General features: G+C 46.4%; 3 protein-coding genes and 6 non-coding genes across 9 annotated transcripts; 8 read left to right on the forward strand and 1 right to left on the reverse strand.

Moving 5' to 3' along the window:
- Positions 1–95: 95 nt before the first annotated feature.
- On the forward strand, positions 96–8,181 carry zmpste24 (zinc metallopeptidase, STE24 homolog). The gene is made up of 10 exons (XM_035392476.1): positions 96–609; positions 1,036–1,182; positions 1,468–1,554; positions 1,848–1,964; positions 2,707–2,859; positions 3,184–3,325; positions 4,032–4,225; positions 4,501–4,605; positions 5,611–5,754; positions 6,246–8,181. The coding sequence occupies exons 1-10, from the start codon at positions 502–504 to the stop codon at positions 6,468–6,470; spliced, it is 1,422 nt and encodes a 473-aa protein (XP_035248367.1). The 5' UTR covers positions 96–501; the 3' UTR covers positions 6,471–8,181.
- Positions 8,182–9,669: 1,488 nt separating this feature from the next.
- Positions 9,670–12,872, forward strand: atp5if1b (ATP synthase inhibitory factor subunit 1b). The gene is made up of 3 exons (XM_035418234.1): positions 9,670–9,826; positions 11,512–11,624; positions 12,085–12,872. Exons 1-3 carry the CDS (start codon positions 9,671–9,673, stop codon positions 12,224–12,226), a joined length of 411 nt encoding a protein of 136 aa, XP_035274125.1. The 5' UTR covers position 9,670; the 3' UTR covers positions 12,227–12,872.
- Positions 12,873–13,608: 736 nt separating this feature from the next.
- On the reverse strand, positions 13,609–13,680 carry trnaw-cca. Its single transcript has one exon. It is a non-coding gene; the product is annotated as a tRNA-Trp (tRNA).
- Positions 13,636–18,584, forward strand: rpl13a (ribosomal protein L13a). Its single transcript, XM_035418223.1, has 7 exons — positions 13,636–13,867; positions 14,714–14,786; positions 15,308–15,373; positions 16,824–16,925; positions 17,556–17,641; positions 17,868–17,927; positions 18,310–18,584. The coding sequence occupies exons 1-7, from the start codon at positions 13,847–13,849 to the stop codon at positions 18,517–18,519; spliced, it is 618 nt and encodes a 205-aa protein (XP_035274114.1). The 5' UTR covers positions 13,636–13,846; the 3' UTR covers positions 18,520–18,584.
- LOC118215538 lies at positions 14,528–14,611 on the forward strand. Its single transcript, XR_004762838.1, has one exon. It is a non-coding gene; the product is annotated as a small nucleolar RNA Z195/SNORD33/SNORD32 family (small nucleolar RNA).
- Positions 16,302–16,386, forward strand: LOC118215553. Its single transcript, XR_004762840.1, has one exon. It is a non-coding gene; the product is annotated as a small nucleolar RNA Z195/SNORD33/SNORD32 family (small nucleolar RNA).
- On the forward strand, positions 17,005–17,079 carry LOC118215595. The gene has a single exon (XR_004762852.1). It is a non-coding gene; the product is annotated as a small nucleolar RNA SNORD50 (small nucleolar RNA).
- Positions 17,707–17,788, forward strand: LOC118215560. The gene has a single exon (XR_004762845.1). It is a non-coding gene; the product is annotated as a small nucleolar RNA SNORD34 (small nucleolar RNA).
- On the forward strand, positions 17,999–18,083 carry LOC118215545. Its single transcript, XR_004762839.1, has one exon. It is a non-coding gene; the product is annotated as a small nucleolar RNA Z195/SNORD33/SNORD32 family (small nucleolar RNA).
- Positions 18,585–18,724: the final 140 nt, after the last annotated feature.

Consider the following 18,724-nt stretch of genomic DNA (forward strand, 5'->3'; position numbering starts at 1 on the left):
CTATTAAATGTTGTGATTATTCTGACATGTTAAAGCATCCAAGCATAAATTAATCGTTAATGTATCTGGCCATAAATGACTAGCAAATAAAAAGGTCCACGTTTCGATCTAAAAACGTTCACTGATTATCACTTAATTAGCTGGTAGGAACCAGTTTCTTGTGTAACGGAACGGAGTTGTTGGTGCACTAGTTGTAGGTGGGGACCGAAACACGTACAGAACTGGCTACTAGCATGAATGGAAACGGGAAGAGAAATAGCATGAGTTGTCATTGTTAGCTATAAAATAAGCCGTCTTTTCATAAATGTGTGGATATTTAAAATATATTTTCATCTAAATGATTGTATGCAAAATCCTGTTGCAAAAATACACGCCAAGCTCAGGTCTTTGACTCTTAAGAAACATTTTGGTGAGACTGGGAAACGTGTAGCCTATTTTGCGAGAACATTGGAAGACCTAGCGGACTAGCAGGAAGGGAAAGCACCCTTAGCGAAGTGAAAGATGCTTCAAACAATATCTGAACTTTCTATCGAAAATAAGATATTTTATGCCGTTCTGGTGTTTTCATGGACAGTGTATCTATGGGAGGCCTATCTAGCCCACAGACAGGTAAGTTCAAAAGGGAGCGGTTTCGTGACACGAGCCAACGTTATATCGTTGGATCATTAGCTAGACTGGCTACCATCATCAGACATCACCTTGCTTAGTTAGCCTACCTTGCTTCTTAACCTTAGCGCGTTTGCTGCATGATCACTATCAAAGATCAACGTCACTTTTTAAAATCACGTGATTTGAATAATATTAAAAAATGTATATTAAATTTCAGATGTAGCGTTTCGTGACTTCTAAGGTAGGTTTAGATTTAGATTGAGCTGAATTTGAGGTAGCCGCTTCGTGGACACGTAAATAGTTTGTTCTACGCAGTGGGAAAACGCGAGTTTGCCGAATGTAATATTGGTGTTTGGTTGTTTAAAAATGTATAAGTGACCGGATTTGTTTAGTTCGATTTGAAGATGATTACTTTTAAAACCTTAGCGGAGGATATACAAGTCGACTACTCGTGTTCCGGTGGAGTTGGGGAAGATCATGGACTCGGACACCTTCGAGAAATCGCGCCTCTACCAACTGGACAAAAGCAACTTCGGTTTCTGGTCTGGACTTTACTCCGAGACCGAGGGAACGGTGGGTAGCGTCAGCCGAGTGATTTAAAGTACTTAAGCTGCATTAAATGAAGTGGGCATACGCTTTGGAGCACAGCTCTCTGACAGTTGACAACCTGGTCTCCTATTGTCGGCTTGCAAATTGACAATGGGTAATTAAAGATTATGAATGAAAACAATCCGGTACACATGACGTACACCGCTCAGTGTACACTACTTAGGATCGTTGTTACTTGCAATGCCTCAATATTGTGTCCTGGCAGCGTGGGCCGTTGTGAATTAAACGGTTGCTATGGTGTTTGCGCAGCTGATCCTGCTGCTGGGCGGAATCCCGTTCCTCTGGAGCGTGTCTGGAGCTGTGATGGCGCGATTTGGACTGGGGCCCGAGTATGAGGTGAGTGCAAGTCGAATCTTTTGGGTAGAAGCAATTCATTACAGTTCAGTGGGTATAACCAGTCCTCTATCTAATCCTCTCTAGGATGGATGTGAATTCTGTTATTACATTTATTGACAGGTGAAAAGATCGAATTGGTAAAAAAAAACGTGTTTAATGAAGTGTGTCTTCTCTGTGGAGTCATTAAATGTATGTCTGGTCAGCTGCTTGCTTCCCCAGTGGAAGGAACCATGAATGTTCTGTCTCCAGGAACGTGTGTCCTGAAGTTCTCCGTGGCCTGCTTGTTTCCCCAGATCTCTCAGTCCCTCGTCTTCCTCATGCTGGCTACACTCTTCAGTGCCTTCACGGGCCTTCCCTGGAGCTTGTACAACACCTTCATCATTGAGGAGAAGCATGGCTTTAATCAGCAGGTGTGTTCACGCCACGCGTACACTGAGGCTACTGGCAGCCACTCTGATCCTTATTCTTCTTTTTCTTCTTATTATTATAATTAATAATAATAATAATAATAATAATAATAATAATAACAACAACAACATACAATACATTTTTATAGCTGGATGTTTTTTAAAGCAGTTCACCTTAAGTATCTTGCTCAAGGGTACAAGGACTGTGCCTGAATGCAGGACAGAATCCCCCGTTTGCAGTGACACACAGTCTAATGTGTGACCCCTTGTTGACTTCCTATGTTTATAGTATGTCTGTTAGTGTTTGGTCCAATTCCATTTTGATTCAGGAAAATAATTAATGTGTTGAGAAGATAAATATACAGTTTTTATCAAATGAACAAATTAAATTTTGTCTTGGCACCCCCCCCCCCCCTTTTTACCATCCGATCTGCTGAGTCTGTTTTACGTTTTCTTAAGAACTTTAAAAAACCTGTCTGTTTAAACTGGTGTTTTTATAATTGCTGTTATCTTCTTGTTTATCCATTTTTTGTCTGTAATTTAGTTTTACATTTATATTTGTCATTTTGCTGTTTTCATTGTATTTTCTATGTGGACACACTTTGCAGTCTTTGTTTAGTTGTTATGTTCTCATGTTCTGAGCTGTGTGAATTGAAATGGAATTGGCTCTGGCCCTGATGTGTGTGTGTGTGTGTGTGACTGACCGCCTCACCCTGTCTGCCCTGTCCCCCTCCCCCCCCCCCAGACCCTTGGCTTCTTCCTGAAGGACGCGCTGAAGAAGTTCGCCGTGACGCAATGCATCCTCCTCCCCGTCACCGCACTGCTGCTCCACATCATAAAGATCGGCGGCGACTACTTCTTCATCTACGCCTGGCTCTTCACCCTCGCCGTCTCTCTGGTGAGTCTTCCTCACCACGGGGCTCGCTCTGTGTGAGTCTTCCTCACTACACGGTTTGCTCTGGTGAGTCTTCTTCACTGTGGGGCTCACTCTGGTGAGTCTTCCTTCCGCACACACACACACACACACACACACACACACAAGATCCTGGGAAAAGGGCTGCAGGATGGGACAGATCGCACAGTCATGTGGGTCAGATCATGTGATCACACAGTCGTGTGACCGCACGGTACAGTGGAGCAGGTCGTGTGACCGCACGATCACGCGGGACCGCACGTTCACGCGGGACTGGTCATGTGACTGCCCTCTCTGTGTGTCATACAGGTGCTGGTCACTATCTATGCGGATTACATCGCCCCCCTCTTTGACAAGTTCACGCCGCTGCCAGAGGGCGAGCTGAAGGAGGAGATAGAGAGCATGGCCAGATCCATCAGCTTCCCTCTCACCAAAGTCTACGTGGTGGAAGGTAACAATTTACAGTGACACATCTGTGGGGTGTAAGGTGATCCTATCACACTTTACAGGTTACGCATGTGTGGGGTGGAAGGTGATCTTACCACACTTTATAGATTATGCAATTGTGTGTGGTGGAAGGTGATCTTACCACACTTTATAGATTGCGTGTGTGTGGGGTGGAAGGTGATCTTATCACACTTTACAGGTTACGCATGTGTGTGGTGGAAGGTGATCTTACCACACTTCATAGGTTATCCGTGTGTTTTTTCCCCTGTAGTGATTATTATATTGTTTGATTTATTGAAGCCATCTAAGATGCATGTCTTTTCTAGTGGAAAGGATGAAAAAGTCTGTCCAGAAAATTTAGCCAATTCCAAAGTCTCTAAAGAGAAGTCTTTAATTGGAAAGACGTTGAAATTCAGCATTGTGGAATTTTCCTCTGACGGATATGTTGCACTTAGGGATGTCAGACTTTTACTCTTTTTTTGCCCAGTTTAATTATTACCTGATTTTCCTTGTGCAAATATGACTTCAGTGGTTTGTACAAACATACTGTATGATAAACTGAAGCTGTGTATTTTTTCTGTAGTTCCTGTTGTTCTGGTTAAGCTGTTGGGATGCACTTGTGTGCTTGGTTTGGCATTTCTCCTGTTCGAGTGCGTGGGCTAACGTGATGCAGTACGAGGAACTGATGTTTTCGGTGCCGCCGTTTCTAGGGTCCAAGCGGTCGTCGCACAGCAACGCCTACTTCTACGGCTTCTTCAAGAACAAGCGCATCGTGCTGTTCGACACGCTGCTGGAGGACTACTCCCCCCTCAACAAGGCCGGGGGGGCCGACGGCGAGCGCAACGAGGAGGGCGAGCGAGGCGAGGAGAACGAGGCCGAAAGCAAGCCCAAACCCAAGCCTAAGGTCAGGGAGAGGCCACGCACAGACGCACACTAACACAGACACACTCACAGACAAACACTCAGGCACACGCACACACACACACTCACACACACGCCTGCGCACGCACGCACACACACGCACGCACACAGACACACAGACACAGACGCACACACACATGCAACACCGCTAAAGCTACCTCTGAGTAACATTACACTCAGATAAGCACCACAGTGGTGGGATAAGATGGGACATGCGTGACCTCACGCGTTTCCTCCTCTCTCACCCCCCCTGCGCAGAATAAGAAGCAGGGCTGCAACAACCCCGAGGTCCTGGCCGTCCTCGGGCACGAGCTGGGCCACTGGAAACTGGGCCACACCGTCAAGAACATCGTCATCAGCCAGGTAGGCCCCGCTCTCGTCCTAAAGTAGACAGGTAGGCCCCGCTCATGTGCTCTCAGCCAGGTAGGCCCCGCTTGCGTCCTAAAGCAGACAGGTAGGTCCCGCTTGCGTCCTAAAGCAGACAGGTAGGCCCCGCTCTCGTCCTAAAGTAGACAGGTAGGCCCCGCTCATGTGCTCTCAGCCAGGTAGGCCCCGCTTGCGTCCTAAAGCAGACAGGTAGGCCCCGCTCGCGTCCTAAAGCAGACAGGTAGGTCCCGCTCGCGTCCTAAAGCAGACAGGTAGGCCCCGCTCTCGTCCTAAAGTAGACAGGTAGGCCCCGCTCATGTGCTTTCAGCCAGGTAGGCCCCGCTTGCGTCCTAAAGCAGACAGGTAGGTCCCGCTCGCATCCTAAAGCAGACAGGTAGGTCCCGCTCGCGTCCTAAAGCAGACAGGTAGGTCCCGCTCGCATCCTAAAGCAGACAGGTAGGTCCCTCTCGCGTCCTAAAGTAGACCGGTAGGCCCCGCTCATGTGCTCTCAGCCAGGTAGGCCCCGCTTGCGTCCTGAAGCAGAAATGTAGGCCCCACTCACGTCCTAAAGCAGACACGTAGGCCCTGCTCGCGTCCTAAGGCAGACAGGTAGGCCCCACTCATGGGCTCTCAGACAGGTAGGCCCCGCTCATGGGTTCTCAGACAGGTAGGCCCCACTCATGGGCTCTCAGACAGGTAGGTTCCGGTCCCAGGTGTGCTAGGTGTTACAGAGCTCTGTTTTGCCCTGGGAACCAGGCTTCAGTTACTGCACTGTCCACATATACACGTGGTGCTCTCTGTCTGCTAAATGTAGAATATAAATGTATTGGTTAGCTTGGGCTTAGAGTGAGCTTATGAGTATAAGAGTTGGAAGAGTATGGAATAGAGGTTCTCAGATCTTTAAGCTGCAAATTGTAATGGTAACATTCTCTCTCTTTTTCTCTCTTTCTCTTTCTAACTCCCCTCTCTCTCCCGCCCTCTCTTTCTGTCTGTGCCAAACAGATGAACTCCTTCCTGTGCTTTTTCCTGTTCGCTGTCCTGATTGGTCGGAAAGAGCTCTTCCTGGCTTTCGGTTTCCATGACAGCCAGCCCACTCTGATTGGCCTGATGATCATTTTCCAGTTCATCTTCTCTCCCTACAACGAGGTAACATTTTATTATTAAAATCATGCTAATCATTCTGCAGTTACTAATAATGATACTTGCATATTTATTGTGAGTAGTGGAACTGTGTCTGTAGTGGCTGATCGCTGGCTGATCACTGGCTGATCGCCTGTCACACTGCGGGGGTTATTCGCTGACCCTATTCAGCCAATGAACAAATCGAGGTCTTCAATCAAGACCTTGATCAGTAGAATAAGCGCAGCTAACACAGAACGTTGTCACAATGTCACTGGAATGTTTTGTCAGCGTTGTAACATTGCCACTACATGGCAGCCACATCGTGAGAATGACCAGTGCTAGCTGGGAGCTGTGGTAGTGCTGGAGTGAAACAAAAATCCTGCACCACACCGGCCCTTTCCGGAAAAGACCGGACACCCCTGTCGGGAACTCCTGAAGTGGCCCATTGTGACTGTAAATGCTGGGCGAAGCTGATTGGTTCCCGGCGGGTAACCCCCGCCTCCCTCCTCCTGCAGCTGCTGTCGTTCTGCCTGACGGTGCTGAGCCGGCGGTTCGAGTTCCAGGCCGACGCCTTCGCGCTGGCCATGGGCCGTGCCTCGGAGCTCTACTCCGCCCTCATCAAGCTCAACAAGGACAACCTGGGCTTCCCCGTGGCTGACTGGCTCTTCTCCACCTGGCACTACTCCCACCCCCCTCTGCTGGAGCGCCTGCGGGCGCTGGGCGGGCCCAAACGGGACTGACGCCCCCCCGGCCAGAGGCTCCGCCCCCCGCTGGCCCCCAGGGGCCTCCCCAGGACCTCCCAGCCCCCATGACATCATCACCTTCACTCTCTCTCTATCTTTCTCACACTTTCGCCCTCTGTCTCTTTCTATCTCTCTCTCTCTGCCTCTCATGCTGTTTCTCTTTCTCGTGCTGTTTCTCCCTCTGCCTCCATCTCTTTCTTTCGCTCTCTTTCTCTCTCTTCCTCTCTCCGTCTCTCCCTGTCATCTCTCCTCTCTTCCACTGGCTCCTTTCTTTGAGCGTTGATGAAAACGCGCACAGGTGAGACGCTGCTGTGAGCGATCCCCCCCCCCCCCCATCCCGTCCCCCCACCCCCACCCTTCCCCCCTCAGGTGAAACCCGAACCCTTCAGGTGACCCTCGGTGGCCTGGCCTTCTCTGCGAGCAGGAGGCTCGGATTCGGACGGGCTCGCTTGTCGCCGTGGCAACAGTTCCGAGTTCAGCAGGGATACCTACCTCCTGCGTTTCCGATCTGTTTATTTTTACTGCAATAATTTTTTTATTATTGTTTTAAAATCCCCGCTGCCCCACAATTTGGGATATCAGTTTAATTGCAACCTTGTGAAGTCCTTCCATTAATTTTACCCTAACGTACCGTTTAAATTAGATATTGTTCTCTTACAGTCTCTCACCTAATTCCTGCTTGTATGAATTTTATTGATTGGTAGGGGAGGGAGGGAGGGAGGGGCGGAGGTGTGTCTACTGGCAGACTCGACCCAGCAGAAGTGTTTAATTTAGTTAATCTAAGGATGTGTTTCGTGTGGATGTTGAATGGCTTGAGAGTGAAACGACCTTCGACGGGAAAGTCGAGCAACCTGACCGGCATGATCTGCATGGAGTCGTGTGCGCGTGCATACGCGTGCATGCGCGCATATGTGTTTGCGTACGTATGCGCATACGCGGTTTGTCGTACGTATGCGCATGTGCACGTGCGTACGTGCGGGTGTGGCCGCGTGCGTCTGCGTGCCAGAGTGAGCGAGGGACCTAGAAAATGGCCGCCCGGGGGTTTGGGCTCTGAGCAGAAGGCGTTTGTTCCAGCCAGCGGCGAGGTCGGACCGAGCCAGCCACCACGGCCCTGAGCATGCTCCGCTTAACGCTCACCTGTCAGCTCCGCGCAACGTTCACCCGTCAGCCCTGCTTTTTAGAGTTCCGCTGGGGCTTAGGAAAGCTGCGAAAACGAGAAGATATAAATAAAGTTTATTTTACGTTGCGGCATCGATAATTTGTAACTTGCATTAGAGTTCTTTTTATGCCCTTTTTTTTTTTTGTAAAATAAAAATTTAAATAAATCTGAAAATGAAAGAAAATGGGTCTTACTGTTAGAAGTGTAAATATTTAATTTTGGGTTGTCGTATCAATGGCAAACGAGGACTTTGAGGGATATTTAAATTGGATCAGAATTTCCTGTTTTTGTGTTTTTGAACTTGTTTAGTTTCTTTTGTGTTTCTGTGCCTGCGTGCGTGCGTGTGTGTGGTGGGGGGATGTGCGGTGCGGGTTTGGTTCCTGTCTTACTGCTCTGGAGGGAAAAGGGGTCATATCCCAAAATGCAGTGCTTCACAAGCCAACAGAAAGCACCGTCGCACACCACGTCAATCTTGTGTTTGATCTGAAACTTAAATGATGTACTTTTCTTGCAACATTGTGAATAAAAACATCACAATGACAGAATGTATGATTATTGCACATTTTTGGCAAGTTATTTTTGAAGTAAAAAAGTTTTATTATTCTTCAATTTTGTAAGACATATCAGACATTTTTGCCTTGGTTTATTCAGAGGCCTGATCATGTGAAACTTTTTTAGATGCAAAAGCAAGAAATGTGGTTTATTGTGGTGGGATCAGTTGCCAAATGTGAGTATAGATGTAACAATGCTTTTATAAAGTGCTGTGCAAAGCATTCTTAGGCTTTCTTTATTTCCTGATAATACTGTTATTTCAGTTTTGAGTGGATAGTACTTTTAGTACAATAGTATTGAACAATAGCTAATCTTACAAGTTTTGTATGAATGATAAATTATTGAATAGCATAAGTAATCTTATTTTTTACAAATTGTGTTCGAACAGTACATTATTTAATAGCATATCACAAAATATTTCCATCCAAAGGTGCACCTGTCATGGATTGAAGGTTGTCAGCAAAGACAAGACTACAGCGACTATCTGCGTTCTAAGAAGTGTGCAAACTGCAACATATCAGTGACCCACACAGGAACTCCATGCTGATTAACAGGAAGTGATGTTGGAGCCAATCTCTAAAGTTAAATGAATAATAGCAAAATGAGATTGATACATATGAAAAGTTAAGAGAATATGCTTGTGTCTTCTGCGCTGTAAAATTATGTCAGTCTGATTCTTTGGATATCTCAGGTTTATTCTAGAACATTAGTGTCCCTGAAAAAATGTGAGACACAACCCGTCATGAATTGTATCTGGAGTTCTTTTGCTGTGGCATGCATGCCTAGGTACAATACAATGAATTGTCCCTGGTTCCCTACGTAGGGGGATTGGATACTTTACAACCCATAAACGCAATGTAGATTTGTCGCCTATTTATTCTAACATTGCTAATTGCAATGGTTGCTGGTTGTTCAGACCGCTCTCAAGACTAATCAAAATACATTACGTTTACTCCTTTGCCTTGGCAACCAGACCTGGAAGTGACCTGAATGCACTTTTTAAGAAAAGAATCCTCATGTCGGCATTTTGTCTCAACCATTTTGAGTTAGCTGGGTCTTCGCCGCACCTGTTTTTAGGTCTAATGAACACAGCCACCCCGAATAGTGTATGTCAAGTCTGTGTATAACGACTTTATAAAAACGTTTGTATTATAAATGTATAAGAACGGTCCCATTCTGGAAACCTTCACAAAACATTTGCTAACCCTGGGTTCCCGATTCTTGTCCCATTTAATTAGCGCCCTCTAGTGCTCAGGTGCTTTAAAAACGACAAATATAAACTGTTGCCCACGTGCCGACCATACCATTAAGCAGGGTTATTGATTAAGTCTTTAAATGCGTTTCCTGGACGACTTTTAAAGTCTAAGCCTTTCATTATTCAAATATATATTTTTTATAGTTTACTGTTTATTTTCATTAAGAGAATCTCAAGTGACCTTGCGCAGCATTACACACCCTATTTTTTGGATCCACCCCGTGTGAGTAAATGGTAGATTCCTTGCTGGCCTTGTTCCATGAAAATGGACAAGGGCAAACTGAGACTCTCGTATTCATTGGTATCACTGGCCTAGACATGGCAAGACTACTAAGACTGAATTTTAGGGGCTTCCTGGCCACGCAGATCAGAATGTCATCCGACCAGGTAATAGTGTAGCCGACCACACATTTTACACGAGCTGGTGATGAGCGGAAGAATTTTGTGCCGTCCGGATATTAAAACGATATTGCGATAAACCAAGGGCAAAGGTTTTGGAAATACACGGTTCAGATAAATAGCTCATCGCCACTGTGTTATTTTGACACTGAACCCAGTCTTAACGTTTTGTTGCATTGCCTTGTGTAAACATAATTGATTTAATGTATAATTGTGCCACTGCTCGCGAAAATCCGTTCGTGCAGTGTGTTGTTGACCGCAAATCTTAATAACGTCAGCTATGCTGCACAGAATGCGGTCGTGATTTTATCAGTTTGAAAGCTGTTGTTGGTTGCACATCGCAGCCGCAGCCACAGCCACGCACACAGCTAGCTCTTCAGTTTCACTCGAGATTAGTTCTAACAGTTGGTTGACATTGTCGAAGAGGGCCAGCGGACATGCGCGTAAACCGTGGGCGCCTGAACCTCAGAATAGGGAAGGCAGTGGTAAAACAGACGTGCGACGCTACTGTGAGTGGCGTTGGTCGTTTGTCTAGGACAGAAGAGCTGTTTCAACCCTTGGCACACTTCAGCTGTTACCCACAAATTATTTAACAGGCTGGTGCTGCTATTTGCGGTCTATGCAGCTACACTATAACACATGCAATGTACGTATATTGTACATAATTTCTGCGTTAAATAAATTTACCGTCTGTTGTGTGGACGAACTGGGTAATAGCAGAGGAATTTTATTAAATTGTCTACATCGCACACGTGGGAGAATAGCGACTGAAACCATTAAGATCCATTTATAGACAGCCTTTAGACTGAGAATGCATTGTCCCGCACAATAGTCAACAACAGGTCCCCAATGTGACGTTATTGTGTTGTCGTCTGCACGGCCGTGTCGCTTGCTGAATGCCCACAGGTACTTTCGTGTCGCTGTTACACCGGACCGTGTCCAGCAAACAATCGTCAACAAACTTGCGCAACACTTTGACCGGTGAAGGGATACACAAAATGTTTTCACAGTGTTACTGAAATGTTTTGTCAGTGATAACATTGCCACTACATGTCAGCAACGTTGGCTGGGATGGTTTTAAACCTGATTACCTTCTCACGAGCGTCTCTGAAAAAGCACTGCCACCGACCTCCCCTGTTGAACCGTTTTTACTTGTCACACACACATACAGTTTGGCATATGGTGTTTAGATTCCCTTGTGTACAGAGGACACCATCAAATTATACAACTCCAGTCTGCAGAAACAGTGATTGTATATTTCAGGGTTGTTAAACTGAATTTCTGTAGGCTGCTGTCTGTGTTGATATTTGACACACTTTTTTGTTCAGTAAATAGAACTACATTCCTAATACAATTATGTTTAGCCTGTATTTGACTAGACTCAGAACAAGCAGTCTCTTGAGCTCAAGAAATCATTCTGTGAGTCAATGTAGTCAAAACCTTAAATGACTGACTTCTGGGCACTGTTGACACATACATCACTGCATGGAAAGTTATTAAATGTCCAGTATTATGATGACTTTTCGAAGATGCTGTTGTCTTTGGCATACCTGCAGTATGTAAAATAACCCACATTGCTTGTGCGTGTCTGTTTGTGTGACGGTGTGTCTGCACGTGTCCGCTGCTGTACGATTGCGCGTCTGTGTGATACGCCCGTGTATCCCATGATGCAGCTGGGTGAGCTGGGTAAAGGAGCTGGAAAGGGCGGAGGGGGTGGGGGATCTGTGAGAGAGGCGGGCGGAGCCTTCGGAAAGAAGCAGGCAGCCGAGGAGGAGCGCTACTTCAGGTAAGCACAGCATCCCAGCAGACTTTTCTCTTCCTGTCTCTCCTTCTCTCTGTCTCTACCTCCCTCCCTCCCCTTCTTCCTCTCCCTCTCTTTCCGTCTCTCTCTACCTCGCTCTCCATCTGTCCCTATGCCATATAACCCCCCTTTCCCCCGTGGTCCACCTACCCTTTGCATGTGCGGTCACCTGAGGGGTCAGTGTCTCTACCAGGACCTGATGTAATCCGGTGCCAGTGGTTTCCTCGTGTTTGTGTGAGTGTGGACCACTGTACTCTCTCAGTAAAGGTGGTCAGGTTATGCAGAAGGGATGGCAGGTTAACGCACATCTGTCCTGCTGGCTTAACAGCCGCATTACTGCATTGGCCAGTCGGATCCAGATCACAACCCCCTTGCCCAAAGCGATGCACCATAAGATGATGCTGCGGCTGTGTTACCATGGTTACCCCCCCCCCCCCCCCCATAGGATGAAGGAGAAGGAGCAGTTGGCTGCCCTCAAGCAGCACCACCAGGAAGAGATCGACCACCACAAGAAGGAGATCGAGCGAATGCAGAGAGAGATCGACAGGCACGTGGGAAAGATCCGGAAGCTCAAGCACGATGACTGACATCTCTAGGCAGATACCCCATTCCTCCCACCCCCTGCCCAACCCCCCTTCCCCACCCTCTGCACGACCACAAAAAAAGATGTCTGACAAATCAAATCTGAGATTCCAAAGCCGGACCTGACTCGGTGAAACCTGCACAGTTTTCATTGTTACTCGTCTCATTTGTGATTTGTGACTGTACACACTCGAGTCAGACAATAAAATACACCTGTTATTTTCCAAAAATTAAGTTTTCATTTCCTTTTTTTGGTGATATTTTTTCAGTGCATATTAAATACTTTGCCATTCAGCCTCATTCAGAAATGTTTCCAGTTGCACAAACTGAAGAACGGGTAAATGCTGGTATCTTGGTGAACATAAACCTGCAAGCGACAATCTTCCATTTTGTGGCCCATTCTTTTTCATGTTAAAACACGTAGACAAGTGTGCTTTAAGCTTCTCCGGCTTTAGTGGGTAGTGCGAAAACTTACGTTTCAGAAATCTCCGAAAATGTTTTTGTTCCACCAGAATATTCCTGCTTTTATAGTTGATGTTTTACTTTGCTGACTTTAGAATGCTGATATATTTTTTGTATGTGCTTTGTATAAAGAGCTTTGACCAATTGTGAGAAAAAGCTATACAAATAAAGTTATTAATATTAAGCCAATGTCAGAAGTCTCCACAGATCGTGTGTTCCCGTGGAATACTGGCGCAAATAGTGATTATGGAGAGATTACTGCTCACACCGTGAGTAGTACTCTTACAGGAACTATTCAGAGTGGTTTAAAATATTTTTTTGAAGTTATTTTTTCATGGGTGTGTGCGCGCGCAAGTGTGCAAAGGCGTTGTCTGAAGTGCAATTGGTAATGGAGTCGGGCAAATTCACGTTCAACGTCCACCTTTATAGTTTTCCAGATACTAAAAGTACGTTGTACATAACCCTCTTCAGGGTGGAATGCAACCCATAAGGAAGATAAAAGGGTTCCAAAGTTACTTGAACTTTGAATGTGAAAACGGAAAAACTTTGTGGAGCCTTTCTAGCAAAATCGCTTAGGACAAGCGTAGTGTAATACATGGATTTGCAGAAGTTCAACGTAGCTTTCATCCTCTGCACATTAGCCACTCTGGCTTTGTTATAGTTCATAATTTTGTACCACAACAGTTTGCAGTGAGGATGAAAATGCATTTTTGTTAACAAGCAAGCTGTTGAACTTCAGCCCGTTCGGTAGTAGGAAACTACGCACCACGGACAACGCGGAGCACTTATCCGGGAGGCAAGGAAACAATGCGGATCCAGGTTTGACAATCAGGCCTGCCGAACAGTTTTAAGCATATCACCGGGGACAGTAACGTAAATGTCGAAGACGAACACTATAAAAGATGGAAGAGGAAAACGATAAACATGACCCCGACGTGATTTGAACACGCAGCCTTCTGATCTGGAGTCAGACGCGCTACCGTTGCGCCACGAGGTCTCCGCACTACCAGTCATTTCCGTCTTTACTTGTAGTAAAAACGAAGTGATAGCTATTCGTTGGGCGGTATTGCGCATGGCTTTTAGAGTCTCTCCACCGCACAAGCTCCGCCCACGCCCCTGATTTCTACAGCAAGCAGCCCCGTCGCCCTTTCTTTTCCGACATCATGGCGGACCGATTCAATAAGGTACGGGATGGTGCTACACTAAAACAGACTGGAAAATGGAACTAAACGTGACGATTGCCGTGTTTTTATACTGCGTGTGCGTTCTTTTGTGTATTATTTTGTGTTTCGTGAAATCCCGTGGAATTTATGTGGCTGTATGATGACATTTTGAGGTTATCTTGTGCTGCCGCTTGATCACATTGACGTCCATGGATTTACTCGGATGTAATCGTGACACGCCGCCAGGCCCCATGCGCTTAACTGGGTACTTGTACAGTGACTACAGATTAAGTTTAGATCATGTTGATGTAGGACCTTTCTCGTTATTTCAATTATTGAGTAAACTCTACTATTTTGTGGCTCTTCGCTGAAAACTAACGTTTCTTGCCATGTTAATGTTGTGATTTCATGCTGGTAACTTGGGCCTGGGCATTGGCTAGCTGGGTGTTTGTGTGCAGTTGAGCGCAGACGCGAAACATTCACAACTGGCCAACCTAGATAAATGAAACTATATGGCAGTATTTCAACGCCGCACTTTGTGACACAACCGATTATTTCAAGCTATATTGGACAGACATGGGATGGCGAGACGTTAACGTGACGTGCGACTCGTCGTCCGTGCTTAACCACACGTTTAGCTAATGGCATTATTAACGACGTTTAAGTGCAACAAAACTGCTGATTGTCGGTGATGTTTTTCCACAAGTTGGTATTCGAGTTTAGCGACCATGAGAATACTTCACATGCACTACCATCTGAGACAATGAAGCAGCTCTGTAAAGTAGCTAGCGCTAGCTAGCTGTAAGTTAAGTCCGACGCTGCAGGTGATTCGTCTCCCTAACCCACGTCTTCTCTGGACTCTCAAAGGTTCTGCTGCTTGACGGCAGGGGGCATCTCCTTGGTCGCCTGGCCGCCATTGTGGCGAAGCAGGTTCTGCTGGGTAAGACTACTGGATTTTTTTTACAAATAAATATTACCGTTAAGTCTGGTTACACAAAAGAATGTTGCTGGCCACGCCGACCACTCGCTTTTCACAGACGTGGGTGAACACGTGGGATGGATTCTTAACTCTTAATCATATTTAGGATTGATTTAACGGTAGTTAAAGTGGCCGGCATTATTGCTGATTACGAAGTGTAACCAATAAGGCGATTGTAGAGTTTTGCAGAGAATTTGAATCTTAGGCCAAGAGATTTCAGTAATGCACTGGTTGAAATGGTTGTTTTAGTCCCTAGTATAGTGTGAATTGCCAGGCATTTTTGTGAAATTGATTCAGGACATATGTAGTGCTAGTTTTTAGACCAATGAAATATTTATACTGCTCTGCAAAGCAGTTTGCTGTTAAGCTCTAACCTACATATAAATGTACGTGTGTGTGTTGGAGAGTGCAGTCCTGGGAAATGGTATTTTAATGGGAAATAAGCCTTTTGTGTGTCTGATGTTGGAATGCTCATTTTACAGGCCACAAAGTTGTGGTGGTAAGATGTGAGGGGATCAACATCTCCGGAAACTTCTATCGCAACAAACGTGAGTAGTATCCCCCCTCTCAAACTGTCCTGTTGCAGGTGTGTGCGCAAAGTTGTGAAGGGTCTGGGTGCAGCGCCCTGGAGCTGCTGATGTGTTCGTGTCAGTGTCAATTTGTTTGGTTAAAAAAAAAGGAAAACCTGTGATCTCCTACATCCCTGGTGGTCAACTCACAGCCCTCAATGTCCCAAGTACTGCACGTTTTCCACCCTCCCTTTACCTTTACATCGGGTGTGAATAGTCTGGCCAGTCAGTAGCAGTACTTGTCAAGTTAATTACCTTGGGGTGGGTGGGTGGAGGAAATATGGCCCTGATTTGGATTCGAGGTCCATATTTGAGTATCCGTGTCCTGCTGAGAACCTCTGCCTCGGCTGCCCTGATACTGAACTCTGTTCTTCACGCCTTCGCGAGCTCCACTTCTGCTCCATCTGAAACTGTCCTCACGCCCATCTGCGGCTTGCAGCCTAATATTCTCAGTCTCCCCTTTACACATCATTAAGTGTCACTTCATTGTTGCCTAAAACTTTGTGTATGAACGTGCGCAAGTGTGCACAAAAGCCTGTGCGCCTAATGCATCATGGGAAAAAAAAACCCCATTGCATTACAGCTTTCCTGCTATTCCCAAACAATGCCCCCCATCTATGACATCACCCGGCTGGGTGAGGGGTCAGCAGGCTTGCAGTTCAGCCCACTGGACTGCTTCGTAATGTGAGCTGCGCCTGTTCTTGTTTTCGGGCCCAGTAGGTCAGTTGCGACCCTGACAGTTGTTCATGGGTTTCTGTGACTTGGGCAGACATTAGCCTTGAGCAAGCAAAGGGTGTCCTGGGACCTTTGTTTGTTTTGGAGCGAACCGTTTTAAATTTGGCGAGACTGCGCGTCTGGGTTTGTCACACAGCTGGCGAGGTTGCTTGGACTGTGCCTGCTTCCTGCTGAGTGTCGGTGATGATTTCCCACCGTTTGGTATTCGAGTTTAACGACCATGAGAATACCTGACATGCACTACCATCTGAGACCTACAGCAGTATGAGCCAAAATGGCGCTGGTTTCCAAAGCACCTCAAAACTATTCTTTTTGTGCACTTCAGAGCATACAGGTTTGCGTCCCAGAAGCCACTGAACAAATGCGGGCCCTTGTCTGTGACTTTTTAATAAGTTCATAACTTAGTAGAACGTGGGGTTGTTGCGTTTGCATTGGAGTGGGTTAAACTATGGGTCCCTGCCCACGTAGGCTTCAGACCAATTGGCTCAGAGGAAACAAACTATTAGCCTGTGTGAAAAGTCATTCACATGGCTGAGGAAGATTGGAGGAAAACTGGCTTTAAAAAAATAAATAACAAAAAAATTATGGACAGTGTGATGCTTTCTTCATACTGGGCGATGCTGACCTTGGTTAAAGGTGGTGACTGTGGGCTTTTGGCTAACTGCTGTGCGTTTGCTCTTCGTCTTCTCAACAGTGAAATACCTGGCTTTCCTCCGCAAAAGGATGAACACCAACCCCTCCCGTGGGCCCTACCATTTCAGAGCTCCTAGCCGCATCTTCTGGAGGACCGTGAGAGGTGAGGTCATGGGTGGCGGAGGCGGCGATTGGCCGATGTGGTGCCTTCGAAGTTTCGAGTGGCGGTGGCTCCCTTCCCTGAACTGTGATGAGTCCCATTATCCCGAATCTGATCCCACGTTGATGAGCCAAACTATGGATCTGACTGCTGAGTTCTGGGGAAGGGCCACGGTGTTGCCACAGTAACCAGTAGACAAAAATACACTAAAGTATGCCGTTATACAATAACTGTTATAACGAAAACATAGGTAGCCTTGCAGGCGTACGAAGCCAAAGTACTAATCGTAAAAAGAGGCGTTCAACCTGTACTGCATGTGAATATTGTGAACGTTGAGTTGAGTATTTGAGTTTAACAGTCTAATTTGGGTGTCATTCATTGCGGTGTCGAGCATGCAGTATGTTTATTTGATGTGCTTTCCATGCAGTGCTTTTATTTATTTTTTTAAATATAAAGCATATATGTTGAAAAGGCATTGGGATGTACATGCTGTCATCGTTAAAAGTAACATGTAAAGTGAAGTTGGAACATAAAGAAATCTGCCGATGGGGAGGCAAAAAAGGCTGAAATGTTCTTCAAGAATTGTTTTGAATTTCTGTCCTAAAAGCTTCCCCCCCCCTCACAAACCAACAGGCATGCTCCCCCATAAGACCAAGAGAGGCCAGGCTGCGCTGGACAGGCTGAAGGTGTTCGACGGAATCCCCCCTCCTTATGACAAAGTGAGTGCACCTCCCACTGGGACACTGAAGTGTCCCGTCTAACCCAAGCCCGTTTGGGCCTATGATGTTGTCAATGATGCCAATATGACCTTACCTACCTTGTTCGAATATCCAACGTGAGAAAACCTCATAATATCTGAGACAACATTGAACGTAAGCTTTCTGCTGCGAGGAGGCGGCCATCTTGAATGCGTGGCTGATGGCTTGTTGCGTTCTCCCTGTGCAGAGGAAGCGTATGGTGGTGCCTGCTGCTCTGAAGATCGTGCGGCTGAAGCCCACCCGTAAGGTAAGTCCACAGGAAGTGCGCCAACGTGATTTCGACCTGTCAGAATCCCCCATTTTACCTCTACTAGAGCTGAGCGTCAGTGATGATTTCCCACCATTGAGTATTCGAGTTTAACGACCATGAGAATACTTCACATGCACTACCATCTGAGACCAACAGCAATACAACCCCCCCCACCCCCCCCAAAAAAACTGCCCCCCTATTGTTAACTTGAGCGGGCCAGTACTTGAATAATCTAGTTTACTTATCAAAAATACCACTGCACGATTCAGATGGAGCAGGCATCCATTTGCTGTCCCTAATCTTTGGTGAATTTTTTTGTTTTGTTGCCCCTGTCACTACCCCCTCCCCACCCCGTCCTCCACTCCTTCCTGCGAACCAGTTTGCGCTGCTTGGACGCCTTGCTCACGAGGTGGGCTGGAAGTACCAGGCCATCACCGCCACGCTGGAGGAGAAGAGGAAAGAGAAGGCCAAGCTGCGCTACGGCAAGAAGAAGACCGAGCTCAAGCTGAAGAAGGTGGCCGAGAAGAACGTTGAGAGCAAAATCGCCAAATACACCGACGTCCTCAAACAATACGGAGTGCTTGTATGAGCTCGCTTTGAGGAGGAGCGATTTTGCGGAAGGGGATGAACAATAAATGTTTATAGAAATGTAAACTTTTGTGGCTATTTTTCTTCTTTTAACACTGCACATGTGAATAGGCATCCTTGTGGCTAGTCCCAATTTAATTGGATATGCTAAGTAACAGCAATACCGCGTTTCTGCCTTGAAGCATGCGTTTGTGTTCCTGACTGGC

Source organism: Anguilla anguilla, chromosome 1 (genome assembly GCF_013347855.1).
Source record: "Anguilla anguilla isolate fAngAng1 chromosome 1, fAngAng1.pri, whole genome shotgun sequence".
NCBI classification, from domain to species: Eukaryota; Metazoa; Chordata; class Actinopteri; order Anguilliformes; family Anguillidae; genus Anguilla; species Anguilla anguilla.

What these genes read in the sequence shown, in the direction of transcription:
- atp5if1b (XM_035418234.1), top strand. Translation starts at nt 9,671, where the DNA reads ATGGTAGATTCCTTGCTGGCCTTGTTCCATGAAAATGGACAAGGGCAA. An exon ending in TCAGAATGTCATCCGACCAG is followed by an intron (nt 9,827 to 11,511) that starts GTAATAGTGTAG and finishes CCCATGATGCAG; the next exon opens with CTGGGTGAGCTGGGTAAAGG. An exon ending in GAGGAGGAGCGCTACTTCAG is followed by an intron (nt 11,625 to 12,084) that starts GTAAGCACAGCA and finishes CCCCCCCCATAG; the next exon opens with GATGAAGGAGAAGGAGCAGT.
- rpl13a (XM_035418223.1), top strand. Translation starts at nt 13,847, where the DNA reads ATGGCGGACCGATTCAATAAG. An exon ending in TCCCCCCTCCTTATGACAAA is followed by an intron (nt 17,642 to 17,867) that starts GTGAGTGCACCT and finishes CTCCCTGTGCAG; the next exon opens with AGGAAGCGTATGGTGGTGCC. An exon ending in GGCTGAAGCCCACCCGTAAG is followed by an intron (nt 17,928 to 18,309) that starts GTAAGTCCACAG and finishes CCTGCGAACCAG; the next exon opens with TTTGCGCTGCTTGGACGCCT.
- zmpste24 (XM_035392476.1), top strand. Translation starts at nt 502, where the DNA reads ATGCTTCAAACAATATCTGAACTTTCTATCGAAAATAAGATATTTTAT. An exon ending in ACTCCGAGACCGAGGGAACG is followed by an intron (nt 1,183 to 1,467) that starts GTGGGTAGCGTC and finishes GTGTTTGCGCAG; the next exon opens with CTGATCCTGCTGCTGGGCGG. An exon ending in CAAAGTCTACGTGGTGGAAG is followed by an intron (nt 3,326 to 4,031) that starts GTAACAATTTAC and finishes CGCCGTTTCTAG; the next exon opens with GGTCCAAGCGGTCGTCGCAC.